The sequence below is a fragment of the Budorcas taxicolor genome, chromosome 22 (assembly GCF_023091745.1).
Source record: "Budorcas taxicolor isolate Tak-1 chromosome 22, Takin1.1, whole genome shotgun sequence".
NCBI classification, from domain to species: Eukaryota; Metazoa; Chordata; class Mammalia; order Artiodactyla; family Bovidae; genus Budorcas; species Budorcas taxicolor.
The window spans coordinates 41593247-41616126 of NC_068931.1; the positions used below are offsets into that span (position 1 = coordinate 41593247).

Consider the following 22880-nt stretch of genomic DNA (forward strand, 5'->3'; position numbering starts at 1 on the left):
TTCCCCATCTTAACAGAAGTGTAGGGGTGTAACGTTTAATTCTTTGTTTATCTCTAAAGCGGCAGAATGTGGATGCCCTCTCCGTAACATGCTCGCGTTCTGCAGCTCTGCACAGCCCCACAGACAGCGTTTGTTAATTGCTGTTTTCTTATCCTTTTCCTTCTGCAGATGATCATTCCCGGGTGAGGCTGCAGACCGTAGAAGGAGACAACAACTCAGACTACATCAATGGAAATTATATTGATGTACGTATTCTGTGACTCAGTTGGTAAAGGATCCACCTGCGATGCAGGAGACCCAGGTTTGATCCCGGGTTGGGAAGATCCCCCTGGAGATGGGAATGGCAACCCACTGCAGTATTCTTGCCTGGAGAATCCCATGGACAGAGGAGCCTGGTGGGCCACAGTCAAAAAGAGTCGGACACAACTGAGTGACTAACACGGATTCTGACCTGTCAGTAAACCCAGCTGTTCTGGCACATAGCATCCTGTGTATCTGCTCCAAGACAGGTAGACACAGGTTCAACAAAACACAGCAGCCCTGTCCCATACGTGCAGAGCTTGACCGTCAAGAAACACGTCAGCCTCGGGCTGATGAGCCTCCCGCACCAACCCCCATGACAGTCTCTGCCCTCTTGGCCGCTCCATGCTTACGTGGACTAATAAATGGCATTTCCATTTTTGTCAATAACTTGGGTTATTTGACACTTGAAGAAATCTGTTTGCATATTAATAGGACAAAACTCTCTAATTCCTCATTCGATGATTTGCCGTCTCCTGTCATCACGGCACTTTTAAGTTGCCTTCAAAGTCGTCTGCAGCTGTTAACCAGGACTTCTGACACTCGCAAGACGTGTCATTAAATATGTAGGCTGCTTAATTATTGAAGCCTGCTTCTTTGTTCATTCTGCATCATGTTAACTGAATGTCTTACATTAGAATAAATTCTTTGGGAGACAGCATGTTTTCACTTGAAAGAATGAATGAAATCAAAAGTAGACTGAAAATCAAGGGAACACTGCCGTTACCTCCAAGGCCTGAGTTTAGACTGAAGAGATCTCAGCTCCTGAGGCATCGTCCTCTGCGCTTGGACTTCATGCTGGTTCTTAATCCACAAGCATTTCTTTGCACAGGTTTTATTCAGATATGTGGGTTCCTTTCTTATCTTTGTTGAGTATTACTAAGAATATTAGCATCACAATCACTAAGAGTTATCTAAAAATAACTCTTTGGAAAGGACCCTGATGCTGGGAACAGGTGAAGACAGGAGGAGAAGGGAGCGATAGAGGATGAGATGGTTGGATGGCATCACTGACTCGATGGACATGAGCTAGTGGGAAATAGTGGATGACAGAGGAGACTGGTGTGCTGCAGTCAGTCTATGGGGTTGCAAAGAGTCCGACACAACTTAGCGACTAAACAACAATATACTACAGGATATTTGGGTAGTGCTCATTGGGAAGGTTTGGCATTGGGGGTTATAGAGTTGAGGGTGGGGGCTGATGGAGGATTATTTGAAGAATAATTCATATCTCAGTCTTCATACACCCCTAGACCCTCCTTTTGCTAATGACCAAAAACGTACCCAACCCAAGGTAGAACTTTTTATTAACTCAGAGTTTCCTCCTAAGGCACACTGACTTATTCCTTTGTACAGGAAATGTTTAGGGAGAACTTGACAGGAATACCCAGAGGTGCCTGAGACCTGTTACCTTCTTCCCAAGGCCTCACAACTTAGAATCTGAAGCAAGAACCGTCTTGGCTGTGATGCTCCTTCCCTGGGGAAGAGTCCAGGGGAGCCCTGTTCATACTGCAGTCCAGCCCTCCACCCCTTGGGGTCCTTGAGCAGAGGGACAGTGTCTGGTCCTGCTGTATTCTGCCCCATCACAGGCTAGGATGCTGTAAGCCCTCAGCGTCTTCTGAGTCACCGTGTGAGCAGTAGCTGTGATCAGATTAGGCTTGTCCTAGGGGCCTTTTGGACTAAGCTTGAAAGGACAACTGTGTAAGGATTCCGGTGGTCCAGGAGTGAGCCACAGCTACTGAAGCCTGCAAGCCCTAGAACGTGTGCTCCGCAACAGAGAAGCCACCACAATGAGAAGCCCGCGCACCGCAACTAGAGGAAGCCCGTGTGCAGCAACAAGACCCAGAGCAGCCAAAAATAAAGATAAAGGGAAAAAAAAAAGAACGGCAGAGTAGGGACACAGAGAGGGGAGGACATGAAAGTCATGAACATACTAGACTCATTCGTCATTGTTTTTAATAGAGAAAGAGTCAGTATTCAGGGCCACTTTTCACTTAATCGGTGAGATTTTATTGAGCATCTATTACATGTCAGTAACTGTTTGAGTTGCTGGTGTTGTAATTGTGAACAATTCAAGCCAAAACAGAATACTAAACACTGACATAAGGGACCTAACGATCTAATGGGGAGAAAGAGACCATAAATGAAACAAGTCATTGAAGTCTGGTATATTGGACATCAGGAGGAACAGAGTGTCTGGAGTTGGCTCCACTGAGAAGGTGGGCATCCAGACCAGGTGGGTATCTCAGGGGTTGAGCCTCCAGGCTTGGAAGCAGCCCCAGGAAAGGCCTGGCTGAGGAGCACGCCTGGCAGATGTGGAGGGATCTGAAGGGGGTGGCGTCCAAGTGGTGGGGTGAGGGAGGTCATGGGCAGGTGACTGCATGGCAGTGAGGAGTTGGGCTCTTCCTGTGAACCAGGAGGTCAGAGGGTCAGTGCAGAGGAGTGACTGGATCTGGAAGTGAGAGGAGAGTGAACTGTGGGGTGGCGGGAGTCAAAGTAAGGATGGCTGATGGTGACCTGGCCCATCAAATGACCCTCCCCTCTCCCAGCACCTTGCAGACCCACACAGACAGTGGTGAGTCCCGCCAGGTCCTGTCTCGTGGAGCTTATCAGCTGACAGGAAATGAGCGCCCATCAAAATAACCCTGCTTTGTATCTATTGTGACTCTGTGTCAGAGACCTACTCCCAGTCAGGGTAGAGAAAAATGTGTCTGCTTTGGTTGTTCACTCTTGTAGACTTGCTTTCAAGAGCAAAAAGACCTAAGTGGTCTGAGAAGTTGGCGTTTCCTCTCCAGGTCTCTTTGCTCTCTTTTCCAGCTGGCTTTGGGCAGTGTTTTGTGCCTTCTCAGGGGAGAGAAAGAAGTGTTAAGGTCTGTGGCAACATTATACGTTCGTGCACGTGCTCAGTCGCTCAGTTGTGTCCGACTCTTTGTGACCCCATGAATTATAGCCCACCAGGCTCCTCTGTCCATGGGATTTCCCAGGCAAGAGTACGGGAGTGAGTAGCCATTTCCTATTCCAGGATGTTATGTGTTACCTGTGTGTCATTTTCTCTAAGTTGGCTTAACTTGCCCAGATATCGGTCCTGCAATGTCCATGTGCCCTTCTTGCTTTGGTCTCAATTTTCATCTTTCCCCCTTCTTGTAGGATCATGATAAAAGGAAGGGGTCTTGCAGAAATTCTGCTTCTTTAAATTCCTGGTCCTGTTACAGCATCATGTCTTGGTATCTGTAATGTTTAAAAATGATGTTTGGTATACCCACTCCAGTATTCTTTCCTAGAGAATCCCATGAACGGAGAAGCCCTGGCCAGCTATAGTCCGTGGGGTTGCAAAGAGTCAGACACGACTGAACGACTAAGCGCGGCACACAGCACATTACTATTGATGTGACTGTCTATACCAATATAACAGAATATGAGTTAAAGCTCTGTCACATTGCCAGTAACATCCCAAACACAAAGGAAATGCTATTGCACATTCCTAGCCAGTTTGCACTCTAATCAGAGTCGTGGTCATGTTATTTCAGAAAATCCATACGTTGTTAGTGTTTATTGCTCATCCGTCATCTCTTAGCCAGTGTGTGATTAAGTTACTCACCCACTCCTCACCGTGCAGGCATCAGAACTGTTACACATTGACGCACCTAGGCTTATTAAGAGTTGCTCAGTGGTCCCGAGTCTGGTAATGTAACTTCCCGGTGATGCAGCTGTTGGTATTTGAAAGTGCATTCATTTTGGCAAACTTAGTATGTGACTTCTGTGCTGCTTATTGATTTTCAAGTTTGTCTAATATTCTTTCTCATTTATTGTTTAGGGTTATCATCGACCCAATCATTATATTGCTACACAAGGTAAGTTGATTCCAGCTTTGATGTCTTTTTTGGTTGTTTGCCCACTCTCTGTCATTTCATACCCAGCTCACCCTCCCTGGGAACTCTGTCACATGCTGCTGCAGCCCTGGGGGCTGATCGCATTTCCAGCCATCAACACATGCACTCCTGGTTTCCCATCGGAGGTCTTGGCGATGTAATCATTCAGTTAGAACTTCATATTGAGATCAGTAGAGGAAATGTGTTCATCAGTTAATTATGGAATTAACTCTGCCTGCCTTAGCAATTAATCTGACATTTGCTAGAATAGATGTATAGATATTCATTGAAGAAATAGATACCGGATATTCTATGTATAAAGACCTGAACTGGTCGCTGCTGAGGATGCGAGCCGAATCCAGCAGGCACCCTTATTACATCGGTGTGAGTTAGTAGGGAAGACGTGTGCATATACTGTATACTTAAAACCTTGTGTGAAATCAACACGACATTGTAAAGCAGTTATCCTCCAATTAAAAATTTTTTAAAAGCTTAAAAGAAAAAAAATGCCAGCATCATGGGTCCCTTGTGAAAATTAAATAAGATAAATGACACCTATTTCAATACTGTTACTATTACTATAATATTTATATGATTAATATAAAATATATGATTGGTATGTGATTATATGACTAATATAATAGATATTACATAAATGCATATTTATATTAATATATCAATATAAAATCAATATATTAAATCTATAAGGTTAATATCTACTAAATTTATATTGATGTATAAATATAATAAATATTAATATAAATATTATAATAAACATTAATATTATTATTTTTAAAACACCTTTTGTGAGAGGTACAGATAAGGTGTTAAGGAAATTCAGAAATTCAGACAAGAAACAGGTCACTTTCAGGTGGGATGATTCAGAAGCAGCCTTGTGACAGAGGTGAGCATGGGCGGGGAAGGTGTGATTGGCAGAGACATCACGAGCAGCAATCTGAAAGCAGCAAGTCCATGCTCCTGGGTAGAAGGCAGTTGGTGTCTCACCGTGGCGAAAGGAAACGGAAGGCCAGAGGAACGTGTCGGGGAAGTTCATGGCGTGATTTTTTTTTTAATTTATTTAATTCAAGTACAGTTGACGTCCAGTGCTGTGGTAATTTCTGCTGTAGAGCAAAGCGGTTCAGTTGCACACATTTGCATGGCGAGGCTTCGGTACCGTCCTCCCCACCAGTGATGGGGCGGGTCATCTGTGGAGAGTGAGGATCGTGAGAGCCTGAGGCTTTCAAGAAGAGGTTGCTGAGTCAGGACAAGGTGAACAGAGGAAGTGCTGGGAAACGGAGACACCCACTCGGGTGGAAGTGCTGGGGACGAGTGAAGAGTGAGTTCTCTGGGTTGTATCACTTAATCATTGTTTCGGTAACACATCATATCCCAGAAACAGGCATGGGGAAACCAAACGGATGCAACCTGCCACCAGTTAGGGGTTGGCAGGGAGGTGCCTGAGAAAAAGTCAAGGATACCAAGAAATCATGAGTGTAAAGTCTCAAATTGGAGGCAGGGAGGCCTGAGTGTCCACTGGGCCCCAAGGAATGGGGAGGCGCTGAAGGATTGAGGCCAAGGTCGGTGGCGAGTCGGGAGGTAGAAGAGGTGGTCGTAGCCAGAGACCAGAGTCGCGGCGCCTAGAGCAGCGGTGTCCAGCAGAGCTCTCTGCTCTGGTGGAAATCTTCTCTGTGTCGTCCAGTATGGTGGCCACTGGTCATCCATGGCCAGTGATACTCAGAGTGTATCTACTGCGAAGAGGGACTGGATTTCAAGTTTCAACAGCTGCATTTGGCTCGTCCCCATTGGAGGTGTCAGGCAACAGAGCTCTGGGGCAGACAGTCTCTGGGTGTGGCCGGAATTATCCTCCTGATCCCCACGGCCACAGCAAAATCCTGGGGGGCACCACTCTCAGAGGCCAGTGCTGTGTCGTCATGTCTGGATGCTGCACTTGGGTCCAGTGTGCGTCCTTCCCTGGAGTGAAAGCAGCAGTGCCTCCCTCCAAGGTCACTTTTGTTGTCAGAAGGAGAACCGCATGGACAGTGCCCACTGTGAGCCTGGCAGAAGCCCGGCCCTTGGTCGGAAGTGCTAAGGGCTCCAGAAAGCATGCACTTGGTTTGTCTCACATCTGGGACAGAGCGAGGACGTCTGGACTTGAGTCCAGCCCTGGGAGCTTCCAAACAGAGCAGACCAATACTGGGGCTTCACACCTGTCCTCTAAGCTGTCAGAATGTTCACGAGTCAGGTCATAACAGCTCTGGTTTATATATGGGATGATTATTGGACATTTGCAGTTTTTACAAATTTACATGAACATTTTGTTGCAAAATATACAAAACACTCCTGAGTTCTTGTCGAGCAGTCCGCATTCTCAGAGAAAGTATAACCAGAAAATTAAATCTGATTTAAATGTCCACAGTTGAGGGCTGTAGATTCATGTGACCAAATAGCCAATGGAAGTACAGATTGAAGACCCCAAAGTCCTACATGGGGCCCCTCCCTCGTTTATCCTCTCTGCCCCTCTGTCCCCAAGGGAGGTCACCCCTGGAAGAAAAAAAAAATGCCATAACAGAAGTCACTTCCTGGCCCCATTAGAAGTAGTTTGAATGATACTTATTTGCTCTGCAGCTGTCATTGGCAGCCTTCACCCTATCAAGTATTAATGAACAGATATATTTGCAGACAGATGAGAGATGGCAGATGTCCTCAGTTTGAAGGAGACCACCACAGTGCCCTTTAGCAGAGAAGGGCCCCCCACACCCTACGGAGCATGGCCCTTTCCTCAGTGACTGGTGGGCCACAGGCTGGACTTTAAAACCTGGCAGTTCTTGCATCACTGTTGCTGGTGCAGGAAGAGGAGGAAATAAGCTGATTTTTCATCTGATGTTCAGTCCAGACAGTACCCGTCCTGTTACGAGTAATACCTTCAGACCATGATGTTCGGATTAAAAAGTCAGAATGTCTTTTCTCCAGTGCACCACAGGCACAGTGTAACTGGTGGCCTCGGGTAGCCAGTGATAAAGATTTCTGCTCGTCAGCAGTAATCGACCAGGACAAGATGGAACATGTGCGTGGGTGGCCAACAGAATCACAAACAGCCTGATTCTAAATCCAACAAATGGAGTGATGAAGACTAACAGGCAGATGCCATGTTTAAATCCCTCCTTGCTCTTTTTGCCTCTCTACTTGGCACTGAGACGAGTCTTTAAAATCTGTTCACAGCAGGAACCCCTGAAACTACACGAATGGTCCATTTTCCTGACAACCAGTTCTATCCCCAAGAGTTGGAAATACATAGATTCCTAGCAAGTCCCCTCAATGCAGAGGGCATGTCATGACCATATCCCTTCAGTCTCTCCCCCTCCTTCCACTTTATTGATTTTTCTGCAAGTAACTGACTCTGACCTTTGGTGATAACGGTAATGTTTCTGCAGATTGAAGGGACCACATTCAAGCCAGAGTGGTGGCTTTTTTGAGTGTGTTCTTCCCGTCTCCCCACCCTTTAATTGTTCTCCATGTGGCAGTTAATATATTGATGCCCTGATGTTCACTGCATCACATCTGCCTGGCCAGCTATTAATACAGTTATAAACTTAGAACTAAGGACCTGGCACACAGGGGTCAAAGGACAGAAACTCATGTTTGTAGCTGGCTGTCCACACTCAGAGCCAGGGTAGAGCTGGGGGTTCAAAAGCTGGTTCACAGAGGCAGTACCCACTCAGGTGGGTGGAGTCACCCTGAATGGATCATAATCAATCAGAAGATGCCCCACAGAGACCACCGGAGAGACCACCACACAGGCCGTGAGCCGGAGGAAGCTGTGCACATCGGAACCACTCCTCCACAACCATTCGCCAACTCAGGGTCATGGAGAAAGGAAAGGCAAAGAGTTGTGTCCGGTTCTTTGCAACTCCACAGACTGTAGCCCACCAGGCTCCTCTGTCCGTGGGATTCTCCAGGCAAGAATACTGGAGTGGGTTGCCATGCCCTCCTCCAGGGCATCTTCCCGACCCAGTGATCCAACCTGGGCCTCCCACATTACTGGACCGCCTTATTGTCTAAACCACCTGGAGAAAGGTTCTCTTTACTATTATTTAGGTTTATTTTTCAAACTGACTCAAGGGTCCTGCTTCAGAGAACTCAGGAAAGGTGGTGCGAGGTAGTTACAGAAGAAATGGCTGTAAGTCTGTGGTGGACACGGCTGCCCACTCCCTCTGACTCACATCCCAGGTTCCTCTGTGGGCTGGAGACGCATGGAAACACGGGGGGATCCTGCCCAGAGGATCTTCCTGCATCACAGAATCTGGGGTTCATGTTGCAGTTTAGGGGTGGGGCACCTGCACTTGCCCGGGGTCTCAGAGGAATGGGGGCAGGTGTTAATGCAGAGGGTAGGCCAAGTGGGAGGACACCTGAGACCCAGGAGGAATGGGGGCCCAGAGGAGACTGCTGAAAGGGGCGTGGCACCTGGGTTCTTCTTAGTTGCTGGTTGAAATGGATCACTACTCAGGAAAGTTCACACAGACACACAGTTTTTCATGGAAGTGTAGGCATGCTCTGACCTTCTACAATCCAGCCTGAAAAATTCTATGCCCCCCAGATTAAAACCCTTGAATTGGGGTGGGGGCTGCTAAGAGAAAAGAACCAACGGGTAAAGTGACGACACTGATTAAAAGGCTTTGAACAAGGAGCTTTGTTAACGAATGGCAGAGAGGCAGGGAGGGAAAAGGAAGGGTGTTTCTAAGCTGTGTGGTGGTGAGAACAGTGCTTTAAGAAGATTAGTTAGTGTGGAGTTATCCTGGAAAGAAAAACCTGGAAACAAAGATAGCAGGGAGTAACCACAAGAAAATTTGGGGTAGAAATGAATAGTTCAGGCAGCAGTAATGACAGGAATGCAGCTGTAGTTTTTATTTTATTCAATGATCCAGGTTGCATATGACTAAAATATGTTTTCTAATATTAAATACAGTATGTTCTAGTTTCAAAACTGTTCATTTTTAAGCATGTTTCCTTCTCATTTAAGAAAATGCAATCAATATATTTGCTTTATGTTTTAGTAGTTAGGGTTGATATACTATTCTTTCTGAAACACAACTTTTTTCTTTGTCCATTCGTTCAGTAAATATCAAGTGCTATTTATGTACTAGGCTTTGTGCTGTAACTAATTTAAATGTAATTTCCATCCTCTGACCATTTAAGATATTACTTGTCTAATTTCATAAATAGAATACTTGAGGCCCATGGAGAGAAGCAGGGGTTGAATACAGAACTAATGCCTAGCTGAGTGCCTGTGCCGCGCAGTGTACGTCTCTCTGTGTCTGGGTAATGTGTGATCCCCCCGGGGCACTGCGTGCTGCCACTTACGTGGGCCTCATGAAGGTCACCCCTCAAAGTCACATGATGAATCTTTTATGAAGTGAATCTAGGATCCAACCCTTCCCTTCTAAGTAACCAGTCATGTCCAACCCCACAGACTATAGCCTGCCAGTCTCCTCTGTCTATGGAGTTCTCCAGGCAAGAATACTGGAGTCGGTTGCCATTCCCTTCTCCAGGGGATCTTCCCAACCTGAGAATCATACCTAGGGAATGAACCCAGGTATCCTGAATTGCAGTCAGATTCTTTACCATCTAAGCCACCAGGGAAGCCCTTTCTATATAGCAGTTCTCTAAAAGCAAGTTTTCTATGATATGTTCATATCTGAAAACAGCTTTTAATTAAAATGGTCTTAAATGTCCTGAACTATGACTCTGAGTATTTGAAATTGCCTTGTTCCCAAGTGGGCCTCTGGACACCTGTCTGGAAGACCTGCTGGTCCAGGGCTTAGCTGGTCCAAGGAGCTAATGCTGATGGTGGCAAAGAGACTCAACATGGCCAGATCAAGGCCAACTTCAGAATTCCAGTCAGGTGGCCAACCCTGTCGAATTAGCATAATTCAGGAAAGAAAAAATAATGAAGTAGCTGTCGGGAGCCAAACTGTATGGATTTTCACAATCAAGGGTTAGAAAGATATTCATCTTTCCTGCTCGGAGACTCTGAACGCTCAGAGTTCAGAGTTTCAGGGCACCAAGTCATACTGGCATAGACGCAGGAACTGACAGAGAAAACGTGATACCAGGTAGTTACTTACTGTCCATCGGACAGAACTGCCCCAGCCTGGCAAGGGCAGTCTGCATCTCAGGCCAGCCAGAGAGGTAGATGCTTCGGCAGAGGCCACTTCCTGGCTTGCATCCGAAGAAGAACCACAGAGTTTACACACTGATCCGCAAGCATCTATCTGCCCATGGCCTGGTGGAGAGCGGGCATGAAGCAGATGACCAGTGGGTTGGCAGCAGCCAGGGAGGGAGTGAAGGGAAGAACAGACGAGCAAATGGGGGGTTGCCGGCCATGTGCCCGACACCAGTCAGGACTGGAATATTCCACCCAGGCCACAAGATGCCTCCTGCTGGCTTGATGACGTGTCTACTGACACAGGTGGATTTTTGTCTTCAATATATGTGACTCCTCTCTAAGTTAAGGACTGGTCAGCTCCTATTCTGGTGGACACTTTTTCTTTTGACGTGTCAGTAAATTGAGGCACTGTTTTTGGAGACAGTCCATCTTGTCAAAGTCACTTAGTTTAGCTCCCCTCTGACTCTGTTGGTGCATATATAGTCACCTCCATCTACACCTTAGATGGTCAGTCTTACTTGTCCATAATTATAATCTTGAAAAAGAGAAACCTGAAACAGATTTCCTCCGAAGACTTTGAGCAAGGGGCAGACTTTCACATGAAAATAATAGGGGCTTCCCTGGAGGTCCAGTGGTTAAGAATCCGCCTTGCAATGCAGGGGACACAGGTTTGATCCCTGATCCAGTAAAATCCCAGCTGTCTTGGAGCAACTACGCCCGTGTGCCACCACTCCTGAAGCCCACGTGCCCTAGAGCCTGTGCTCCACAATAATAGAAGTTACTGCCATAAGAAGGCTGCACACTGCAACGAAGAGTAGCCCCTACTTGCCGCAACTGGGGAAAGCCAACATGCAACAACAAAGACCCAGCACAGCCAAAACATAAATAAATAAGGCTCTTTAAACAATAAAGGAAAGGAAAATAATAAAAATGTGGGTCATGAACGTTTACAGTGAAAATACCTTCAGGTCCTCCACTACTGTAGAACAGTTGAAAGCTGTTGAAACTTTTCATTCTGTTTACTCTTCATCTGTTTTTCTTCTGAATTTCATCCTCATACCCTGTGTGGTATGAACATTGTTAATAAGGGTTTTCAGGAAGATGACTATGGGTTATGTTTTCCCAGGCATCTGAAGCAGTAAATACCAGTGCTTAGAACAGGACACCGCTTCACTCAGCAGGTCAAGACTTGTCAGAGGGTCAATGCAAGTCCCACACACTCTGTAAAGAGCTTTTGTCTCCTGGGTTCTGGCCTCCAGGTGGAGATGAACACTTGAAATTATTTCTCAGTAGAACTGAAACATTTTTTTTATATCCAAAGCTAAGCCCTCAGTAAACATCTTTTGTTTTTATCCCTCCAAGCACCAGCTCTGCACGCTCCTCAAGTACAGATTCTCCTTTAGCTGCTATTGTTCTTCCTGCTGAGCGGTTCCCCCATTATCAGGGGGTTGTAGGTCACGTTTGGATTCACTTATCATATCCTACTGAAGATTGGCTGACAAGTATTGGTCAGTAAATTGGAATATTCTCTGGTCTGCAAACTTCAGGAGGGAGGCTGTGAGGAAGTGTGACTTATATGCAGACCTCTGAGGAGGTCTCAGTATCCCTGACACCCAGGGCCATGCCCTCCACGTGGGGCCCACCTGCATCTTACTCTCCATCTGCAGATCTTCAAGGCAAAATGAACAGGCGCAAGGAACAGCTTATCCACAAACTTGCTCTGAAACAATAATTTTTCTTCAGCAGGTTAATTTCAAAGCTACCGACCAATGAGCCCAAAGGTCTGATCACAGACATCGCTCAGCCCTGTGCTCTTCTTAAACTCAGTTGTTAGAAGGGAGAACATTTAAAGCCAGCTTGAGAATAAAAGGATGAAACCTTTTATTAGAAATTAGACCATGTTAGATACCGTCCACCGTGTTGTCCTAGGTGCTACGGTGGAAACACTTCCCTCCAGGAAGGGAACCTAAGTTGATACAGAATAATTGGAAGATAGATGATGTCCTGCAGGTTCTGGATCCTTGAACCAAATGTTTTTCAAATCTTTCAGAGTAATTTAGAAGTGTTCCTGTTTTGTTTTTTAATATTCATTTATTTGGCTGCATCAGGTCTTAGTTTTGGCACATGGGATCTTCCGTTGCAGCACACAGACTCTGTAGTTGCGGTACCTGGGCTCAGTACTTGTAGCGAGAGGGCTTAGTTTCCCTGCATCATGTGAGATCTTAGTTCCCCAACCAGGGACTAAACCCGTGTTCCCTGCATTGCAACGTGGATTCTTAACCACTGGACTACCAGGAAGCTCCCAGAAATGTTCCTCATTTAAAGTAGAAAAATTATAGCACCTTTTAGAGCTGGTAAAAACTTTAAAAATCTTTTGTCGTCGAAGCAGTTGGAACTTAAAGCACCAACAGCTTTAAGTGACTCTCATCCATGTCCGCTCAAATGAGTCACATACAGAAGGCTTTGTGAACTACACGGGTGAGCATTCGTACTTGAATAGGGCTTATGCCAGGTTTAGCTTAGGAGGAACATCCTGGGTTTCTGGCCTCCTAAGGTGCCTCAGTCAACAGTGAGGAAGAAATAGAAGGTCTCATCATTCTCCCAGGTTCAGCTCTGAAAGAATGGAGCAGTGACTAGTGCCAAGGTGTTTTTCTCCAAGGACTGGCATTCCCCCACCTTCACCCACTTTTGCAGAGCCAAGCTGTTGCTTTCAGGCCTAGTCCATTGAAAACTGAACCAGTATTTCTGTGCATCTGTCAAGGGCCTGCTAAGTGTGGAGTTGGGGACAGAGCATGACTCAGGAATTAGACAACGTGGCAGCGAGCTGTTACCAACCTGTGAGTTTGCTGCAGTGTCAGATTTGGGCAGGACTTCAGCTGTTTCTCTCTCCCAGCCCGAAACCGTTGAGCTGGTGGAGCAGTGAGCCCTGATGCAGCCCAAGAATCACTCTTCCTGAGTCTTGGGACCAGGACCCTTTATTGCCCATCAAGGTGGTCTTGGATGAGTCTCTCAAGGCAGCAGACTTGAGGAAGTGTCTAGCCATTGCAAGCTCTCTTTCTTGCCTTCTCACTCAAAAGGATACTTCTGGAAACTTCCCGATACCATTGAAAACTCAAGACTGCCTTCACTCTGCTCTGTCTGGGGCGTCAACTTACCTCTATTTTGTTCATTTATCAGATTTATTCTCTTTTGTCTCAAATAAAAGCGGATCCCACTTGTGCACTGAGAAGAGCTTAATTAAAGAAGAGAGTGACTAAGGAAAGCCTTTATGTCTCCGACAGTGGCCCCTGAAGCGTGTGCAGGGAAGTTTTTCCCTTTGTCTTGCTTCTTCTTGACAGAAGGCAGGCGGGTCCTTTGGGTCACCCAGCCCCTCCACGCTGAACGCTGCCATTCTTTTTTTTTTCTCCTTGATTGCTTCTCTCTGTGCCCCTCTTTGGAGCGTGAACAAGCACTCAGAATGAGTACACGAGGCTTCTCTTTGGAGACGGGCCTGATGGATGTTCTGCGACTCAGCCTGCAGGAGACTCTTGTGCTGTGAGCATCTGTCATGTTCCTCCCTCCCGAGGCTGCAGACACTTTCTCGGCTGCCTCCTCCCAGCTCTTCGAGCAGTGTTTCCGTCCAGCTTGCCGCGGGGATCAGGAACCGTCAGATCCCCAGGAGTGCGTCTCTGTACCTGAGAGTGGGCTCTTGCCCTTCTCTGCCGACCACCTGTCCTCTACCACGAGCTCTTCTTTGGAGGCCTCATCTTTGTCGCCACTTGGATCTGATTTATCTGCTGTATCCTTCAGTTTCCATGTCAAGAACAATAGCAGCTTTTGCATCCTCGTTCACAGTGGTAGGTCTTCCCAGGCTGGCACAGTGGTAAAGAACCCACCTGCCAACGCAAGAGATGCAGTAAGATGCAGATTCTATCCCTGGGTCTGGAAGATCCCCTGGAGTAGGAAATGGTAACCCACTTCAGTATTCTTGCCTGGAAAAATCCCATGGACGGAGGAGCCTGGCAGGCTACACTCCACGGGGTCACAAAGACTCAGACACGACTGAGCACACACCCAGACTTGCAATCCTGTTCACAGCGGTACCACTGCCAGATAGAAATGTTCATGTAACTGCTGGGAATGTGTGATTCTAGAGGAGGGCTGGGTTTAGTCCAAAAGGAAAAAAATCCAGTTTCAGTTCAAAGTGAAACCCGTGGCAGAACAATAGTTGACAACCACCCTTGAAAGATGGAGCTTCCTAGGTGGCTCAGTGGTAAAGAATCCACCTGCCAATGCAGGAGACATGGGTTCAACTCCTGGGTCGGGAAGATCCTCTGGAGAAGGGAATGGCTACCCACTCCAGTATTCTTACCTGGGAAATCCCATGGACAGAGGAGTCTGGCTGGCTACAGTCCATGGGATTGCAAAGAGTCAGACAGGACTAAGCGACTGACACTTCCACTTCACTTTCACTTCAACAGTTCACTCAAGCAAAGGGGGTTTCAGAAATGCCTTGGAACATTCTAGTCCTGCCAGGAGTCACCCTGTTGCTGGTTTTTGTTTGCAAATATTCCTTTGTTTTTGCAACATGGTCACAATCCAATCTTTGAAGTCTATGGATTTCATTTGGCCCTAAGATTCCTTGATATACAAACATGTTTTATGTCAGTAACCAGGACATGGCTTTTACCCCTGCCAGAGATGGTGGAGCAGAATGGTTAGTTAGAGAGTAGACACTGACGTTACACTGTTGGAGCTCAGACACCAGCTCTGCCAGCAGTCTCTCCACAGGTATTAGCTGAAACTCTTGTCATCATTCCACTGATTCCAAAGACACAGCTCTCAAAGCACATAGGCAGCCAGGCTTTAACCCAAGTGTAGCGTATGCTCACGTCGTCTTCATAAAAGCTAATACATCCTACACCTGTTCATGCTTCTTCCAGGATGTACCGAAGGGAACCACTTAGGTTTTCACCAGCATCCCACATTCCCCTCCAGAGTACAAAAACAATCGTCACTGTTATTGACTTTTAAACAGATGTGGGTTGCAAAGACAATAAGCTGTCATCCACTGCAGAAAGCACATTTTCCTTTGGCTTTTGAAGTCTTGCAGACATTGACCATTTCTGATTGCAACAAAGGACACCAGTGTGGGGTCCTGCAGGCCTCTCTGAAGCATCCTTAGGGTCAGGTTACAGGGAAGTGAAAACAGCTTAATTCCAAACTGAACAAGTCCCTCTCCAACAGGCTTCATCCAAACCAATTTCTGATCTTAGAGTCACACAGGATGCTTTAGAGAGCAGCTTTGGAAGCCAAGAAACCACTAGAGAAGAAAATGGAGCTGAGCAGTGATCTGGGAAAGAGAACAGATGACGAAGAAGCAGAGAGGGAGTTACAGGAAGACGGAGGGAAGACCTGTGCTCTAGGCCTGTTTCTGCAGCCTGTGTTGGGTGGAGCCGGCAAGGCAGACTCCAGCTTCTGCTTGGCTGACCAGATGCCTCAAAGTGGCTGATCTGCACCAGGAAGCTGGGAGATAGAGTAGGGCTGGAGGAAGAGGAATTCTTGCTCCAGGCCACTGGGATCAGCGTCACATAGTGGAGGCCCAGGAAAGGTGGGGGTTCCTTGATCCTTGCACGTTAGCTTAAGAGAAAGACCATGGAGTGCGTCATTGATGTGTGTACAGTGATTTTAAAAATTAGTGTTCTTTTTAAAGTAGAATAACATTATCACGGTTAATATGTTCTTTAAAATAAAAAACCCAATGAAATATTTACATGCAAATAAAATGCAGACATTACGCTAGAAAGTAATTGTGGCTTTGAGTCCTTGCAGGTGACCCCACCCTGACCACCCCCCAAGCCCCCCTGTTCACACAGAGGAAAATGAAAGGGATAGTAACAATTTTTCCAGTAATTTATTAGCAAGTTTCCAAAACAAATTTTCTAGCAACACAGAGACCAATTTTATTCTGCTTTTCTTTTCTAACAGAGGTTTTGTTGTAAGTTTTCTTAACATTGAGAACATTGGTACCACATTGAAGAATCTCTTAATTTTGACTATGTCAGTGTTTTATAAGTAAAAATATGTTTGTTGGTTTTAACAAAACCCTGCTAGCGATTTAAATCATCACATGGCAGATGTGCTATGGGAGCACCAATGTTATTTCTAATATGACTTTTTATTTTTTAGCCTTTATTCAGGATTTTATTAACACTTGATTCTATCTAAATGGTTAGGACTATTTGTGTATCAGAAATAATTTATTTTAAGGATGGTCTTGTAGATTTTTTCCTTTGACATGTCTCATACAAATTAATTTTAACACATGTTGCTTTTGTTTAAGAAGAAAGAAAACTTCTAAAAATATCATTTCAAACTTTGGTCTAAAAGCCACTACTTTCATTTATTTTTGTTTCAAGGTCTTACTTGGAGAGGGCAATGGCACCCCACTCCAGTACTCTTGCCTGGAAAGTCCCATGGATGGAGGAGCCTGGTGGGCTGCAGTCTATGGGGTTGCAAATAGTCGGACACAACTGAACAACTTTCAATTTTCACTTTCTTGCATTGGAGAAAGGAATAGCAACCCACTCCAGTGTTCTTGCCTGGAGAATCCCAGGGATGGCAAAGCCTAGTGGGCTGCCATCTCTGGGGTCGCACAGGGTCGGACACGACTTAAACGACTTAGCAGCAAGGTCTTAAAGTAGCGGGTAAGAGAAAGGAAGAGGTATTCAGAATACATGACTCATTTTAAGTTTACTTTTTTTAGAAATGTGCTTCTTTATCTGTTTTTGCTGTTGACTTGAGACATAATTAAAAGTGGTATGGAAATGCATGAACTTTGTCCTTATAAAGATAAATTAAGGAAAACCACAATAAAAATTATGAAAGCTATTAGAAAATTATAACAGAAAAGAAACTATAATAATGACTAATCAAGATAGGATGAACTCATATTGGAACTAAGATACTAGACAACACAAAGATGAAAAATGGTAAGGTGATGATTAGAATTAAATATGAAGTTCCTGGCATCTCTTTGGAATATAGTAGGTATTGTTTAACATATCTTTATTCATGCTGGTGTGCTAGTATTAGTTGCTCAGTTGTGTCCGACTCTGCAACCCCATAGACTGTAGCCTACCAGGCTCCTCTACCCATGGAATTCTCCTGGCAAGAATACTGGAATGGGTAGCATTCCCTTCTTCAGGGGATCTTCCAGACCCAGGAATCGAACCCAGGTCTCCTGCATTGCAGGCAGATTCTTTACCTTCTGAGCCATCAGAGAAGCCCCCTATTAAATAATGCCTACTATATTATTCTCTGTTGTTCTTAAATATTGCATAATTACTTCTAGCTGAATAAGTGAATAAGATAATAGTCAGAGTATTAACCAGAGAAGAGCCAGAGATTGAAGGGTTATGACAGACACTACAAAGATTTCCAGGCTCTTTTAGGTTTTATATGTAGCCTGTCCATTAGTGTTTGGTTTATACCAGTTTTCTCATAAGTAAGTCTGACATGACCTTTCGGGGTCCAATCAGGATTTCTTATGTTCTGGTTCTGCACCTGAAAACCGACATCCCATGACTAGTTATCTAGAGAAAGCCGAGGATATTTGCACGGCTCATATTGGCACACTTCCTTGTTTCAGTCTGAAAGAATTTTAGGGCGTGGTTTGAGTGCTGTGTCCCATCCAGGAGAATGGTATGTCCCAGAGGGACGGATGCAGCACACACGGTGGATGCCAAGTTTTCTCAGATGTAAGAGGAGCACACACACCTTGTGAGCCAATTCAGGAGACATAGGGTGATCAGCAAGTTCCTGCTCACCAATCAACTATGCTTCAACTTAAAAAGGAAAACAAGTAGAAAATTAAAACAAGAAAGACTTGGGCTGTGTAAAAAGGGATTTGTTATTGTGTGAGAGCCACGTAAATATAGGCGAGATAGTAACAAAAAGAAAGGAAAAGAGGGAGGAAGGAAAAGAAAGGAGAAAGCACTATTTGACATCATTAATTTAGTCATCACATCTGACACTAATTCTTAGCAAGGCATATTTCATAATAGCGCCAATGCCAAATTTCTCTTCTTTTTACTACATTCAAATTGAAATTCTAGTGGACTGGTGGTCACTAAATAAAATTTCTAGTAGACTGGTGAACATCCTTATTCTATAATTCTGGACAGGAAGGGTGTTTCACTTAAGAGTTGCCTTTAGAAAATGCTGCCAGTTATATTTTTGAGTTTAGATTACATAAAGTATTCTCATGTTTTCCCCGTCATAGAATAATTCTCAATGTTTGCTTCGAAATCTTTAGTTGATTTTTATTGTTCCTTTTAAATGATATTTGAGGGACAGGGATGCTCTTAACAATTCAGGAAAATAAACAGATTAAATCCCATGCAACCAGCCATCTCAGCTTTGCGTTTCTTTTTCTGCAGCTGAAACCAAAAATTATACACAAAAATTCCATAATTTTCCCTTATCTAGCTTCAGAGGAGAGCCAATGCACCTATCAAATAAGTGTTGTTAAGGTTTATTAGTTATTAATGCGAAAGCCGACTATTTTCTGTGTCGCCCTTGTGCCTTTTGCGACGTACCAGATTCAGTCCTTAAAGCATGGTGGCATATTTTAACTTTTACATTTCACTACTGCAAAAATGAAAGGCTACTAAATGTAAAATTATAGACGTAAGTGTTATGGAAGCATCATATTGAAAAAGCATGTAAAGTTTTATAATAAAAACTTACTCAGAAGCCACTGAAGGAAGGGACGTCTAATGCTCCAAACGTTGAGTAACTGACTTCATAATACTTTATCTAGATTATCTCCAGCAGCAGTGAAAACAATAATGGATCAGAAATTTAGGGCCAGTTTTATTTATGAGTAAGAGCTTGAAAATGAATGCATAAATCCTAGGCCCCTGTTTTCCATGTCGGTGTCCCACCATCAAGGGTCTTCTCCTCCAATGGAGTGAGCCAGAAGCCCCAGAGCCTGACACGGGCCACGCCCGGCCAGAGCCCAGAGCCCTTGGCCTCCTTGCTGACACGACAGTCTTGGGCTAGACTCCTGCTTGGTTTTATCCAGAACTGCCCTCTAAGAGCAGCCCACGTCGTCCACAGTCTGACTCAAAGGTCAGCTCGTCCATGACCCACCAGTTCCTGAGCCCACCCAGATCAGGCCCGAGCCCCTGCTCTGCACCTGGAGCCTGGCAAGTGACTCTGGGGAAGCCAGAGGGGACCCGACCGCCTGCCCAGCCTGCGTGACCTTGTCCCGGACTCACCGCCGGGAGCCACAAGCTGTGAGCCCTGGGCTTCCAGGCATCTCTGCCTGGATGTCTCTTTGCTGTTGTTTACTATTCATAGTCAGTGTTTTCCTGTTTCCTGGGAGCTTTTGTTCATAGGCTAGATCCATCCTTTCTGGACACTGTCATCCATCTGCACCTTTGGGGAGCTCAGAGGCTCCTCTGGACTTGGCCTTTGGATACTTGGCTCAGCTTTCCAGCCCACTGGGTCCCTTCCTCTGGGCCCTCTTCCTTCCCCTTCTTCCTTCTTCCCTTCCTCCCTCTTTCTTCCTTGTGGCTGTGGACACCTCATCACACGTCAGCCTGAGACAACCAGACACTTCCTCCTCTGCGTTCTTCCTGGAAGGCAGGCTTTCCATCTAAAAGATTTCTTCCTAGTTGTGTTTTTCTACTACTCATGAAATCTGAACCCAAAATTTTTGTAAAATTTTTGCATTCTCTCTGAAGATGGCTCCATGTGTGTCCCCTCCCCTATCAGGTGGCACTGAGTCACCCGTACTGGATGTTCCACCCAAGGGCCTGCCCCCTGTATTCCTCCCAGCAAAGTCACATCCACTCTACAGTTCAGCACTGCAGGAAAAACAATATTGCAGGAAGAAATACAACTTCCTCCTGACTTTGACTACTCTAGACATAAATACAGGCTTCCAGGTGGCACTAGTGATAAAGATGGTGCTAGTGGGGGAAGGCAATGGCAGCCCACTCCAGTACTCTTGCCTAGAAAATCCCATGGACAGAGAAGCCTGTTGGGCTACAGTCCACAGGGTCACCAAGAGTTGGACATAACTAAAGCAAGTTAGCATGCATGCACTCAGGCATAAATACATTCAGGTTGACAGTGGTCTTCAAATGGTTTTGCTTGTGAATCCCCAAAAGAAGTTTGAAAAAATTATGTACCCACTTTCAACATTTTAAGTTGCTATCTAAAATTTTCATCATAAGTTTATATGTTTACTTGTTAATAGGAGATAGACAATATTAAATTATTTTCTAAAGGTAAAATGAGAATGGATGAAATGAGAATAAATATTTTATGATATTACAATAAACAGACTTTAATCATCTTACAGATTAAGGCATGCCAAATCTGAAAGAAAACACATGAAACTTTCATCCATGGGTTGTATCCAGGAAAGCTTCAGTGGTCCCACAGAACAGCCCAGCTGCAGTTAAAAGAACAAATGTTCCCAGGCTCTGCCACTTTGGATGTTGTGAATTCAGAGCATCTCAGCATGAACCAAAATATCCCATTTTTAACACCAAACTTTGTCTTTACAGAGATATGTTTCATAAGGGGAGGCGGGGAGCATTGTGGGTTTCTGCAGTCAGTGTTTCCGCCCATCCCTCAGTCTCTTCACCTGGGCAGTGCCCCATAGTAATAGCTGAGATGAGTGAGGGCTTTGTCATGTTCGAGAAAGACCCCTGTTCCTAGACTCCTTCTCGTAGAGATCAGTATAGGCAGAGTCCATAAAGCTGCTGAGTGTATAGAAATTATTAATACTATTTTGGAAACTATCTGCATCCCCCCTGGAAAATATCCATGTGTCTGCAGAGGTGTGCACGTCTCCGTTGAAAGTTAGGAGTCCAGGGTTGCTGACCACACCACACTTTTATGGGCACACGTGGCGTGTTCTTGCCTTATCTGCACCTGGTACAGCCTCAAGCTTCTGTGAAGCAGGGGCTGTGTTTCCATCATTCACTGTGGCATCCTCACCGTCCCAGGATCCTGGCATGCAGCAGGCTCACCTGTGGATACCAGTCACACACTCAGATCTCCCCCAGGAGCTGGGAAGGGGGTGAATGAGTGAAGCAAGCTCAGAGGGGTCCTGGTGGGGGATCCTGCAGGGGGCTCCAAGTACACGGCACCTGCAACAGCCAAAGCCAAGAGTGGAGACCCGGTCCAGGCACAGAACTGGGGGCCAGGTCTGCCTCGTTCAGGAATCTGGGATTTACTCAGTGGAAACCCCTTGGAAGATTTTTAAGCAGGAAAATGACGCTTTGCAGAGGTGAGCTGTGGCTGAGATGGAGAGAACAGAGTGAGGGGGGCCAAGGGTGAGGCTGGGCTGGTCATTCGGGGGCACGTGGCTTGGGCTGGGATGGTGGGGGATGGAGGGAGTAAACCAGGATGTGCTGGGTTCTAGAAATGCTTGGGTATAGGGGAGGTTGGTGCTGCCAAGGAGGACAGTGCTCATGAACCTGAACTTGGGAGGGGCCGTGCTCATGAACTTGGACTTTATTCTGTAGCAGTGGGATCATGGGACTCTTAAGAGAACATTGATGTCATAAAAAAATGTGTTTAAAGGGTGGTTGACGGTGGGTTCCTTCTTTTTTATTCTTGCCGGGATTGTGATGACTTGTACATGTGCACCTGTCATGCCTGTGGATGCTCACTGGGCGGTGTTGTGACTGGTGGGACCAGACCTCAGGCTCGGCCCCATGGACAACTCTGCCAACTTCTCTCTGCCTCAGTGTCCTTCCAGTAAAGTGGGGGAATGTGAAGTGAAAGTCACTAAGTCATGTCCAACTCTTTGCGACCCCATGGACTATACAGTCCATGGAATATTCCAGGCCGGAATACTGGAATGGGTAGCCATTCCCTTCTCCAGGGGATCTTCCCAACCCAGGGATCGAACCCTGGTCTCCCGCATTGCAGGCAGGTTCTTTACCAGCTGAGCCACCCAAGTGGGGGAATAGTAGTGCCTATTAAGTAGGGCTGTGATTTTTAAATTAATGAGATAATATAACTTGTAAGATACTCAAAGGATACCTGAGAAATAGGAAGAGCTCAAAAGAAGTTAGGTTTTATCCTGTTTACAGTGGAATACTGGGGCATATCTGAACTCTTTCTTCCCTTCCAAAAACTCTCGTGCATCACTGTGAGCTCCAAGGACCTTGACTTCCTCTGGCTCTAATTAACGCAGAAAGCACACTGCATAGAAATGAGAATGTGAAAGGGAGAGGGCAGAGTCATCTATCAAGACCTTGACATTGTCATTTTTAATATCTCTCACTGCCCATGAGCCAGAGAAATAGTCTCACACAATAGGGCCATCCTTGGATGTCTTTCACTCACAGCTTGTCACTGTTTTTATTCTGCTCTCGTTCTTTCTGCCTCTTCTTGTTGCTTCTCCTCTGGGGGCTGGGTGGTATAAGAACCACCTGTCTGCATGCCTCCTTCTCTGCCAAGAGAGGTCTGTGTGTGCCAGTGGTCATCAGGGAAACGGGATGTAGTGCCGGCCTGATGCTACTGAAGTTTCGAGATCT

General features: G+C 45.7%; 1 protein-coding gene across 3 annotated transcripts in view; it reads left to right on the forward strand.

Moving 5' to 3' along the window:
- Positions 1–22880, forward strand: part of PTPRM (protein tyrosine phosphatase receptor type M) — a 657833-nt gene that overhangs the window by 585620 nt on the left and 49333 nt on the right. For all 3 annotated transcript variants that reach the window (XM_052660546.1, XM_052660547.1, XM_052660548.1), the window contains 2 exons: positions 169–245; positions 4115–4151. In XM_052660546.1, coding sequence (XP_052516506.1) covers positions 169–245; positions 4115–4151 — 114 coding nt within the window. The remainder of the gene's footprint in view (positions 1–168; positions 246–4114; positions 4152–22880) is intronic.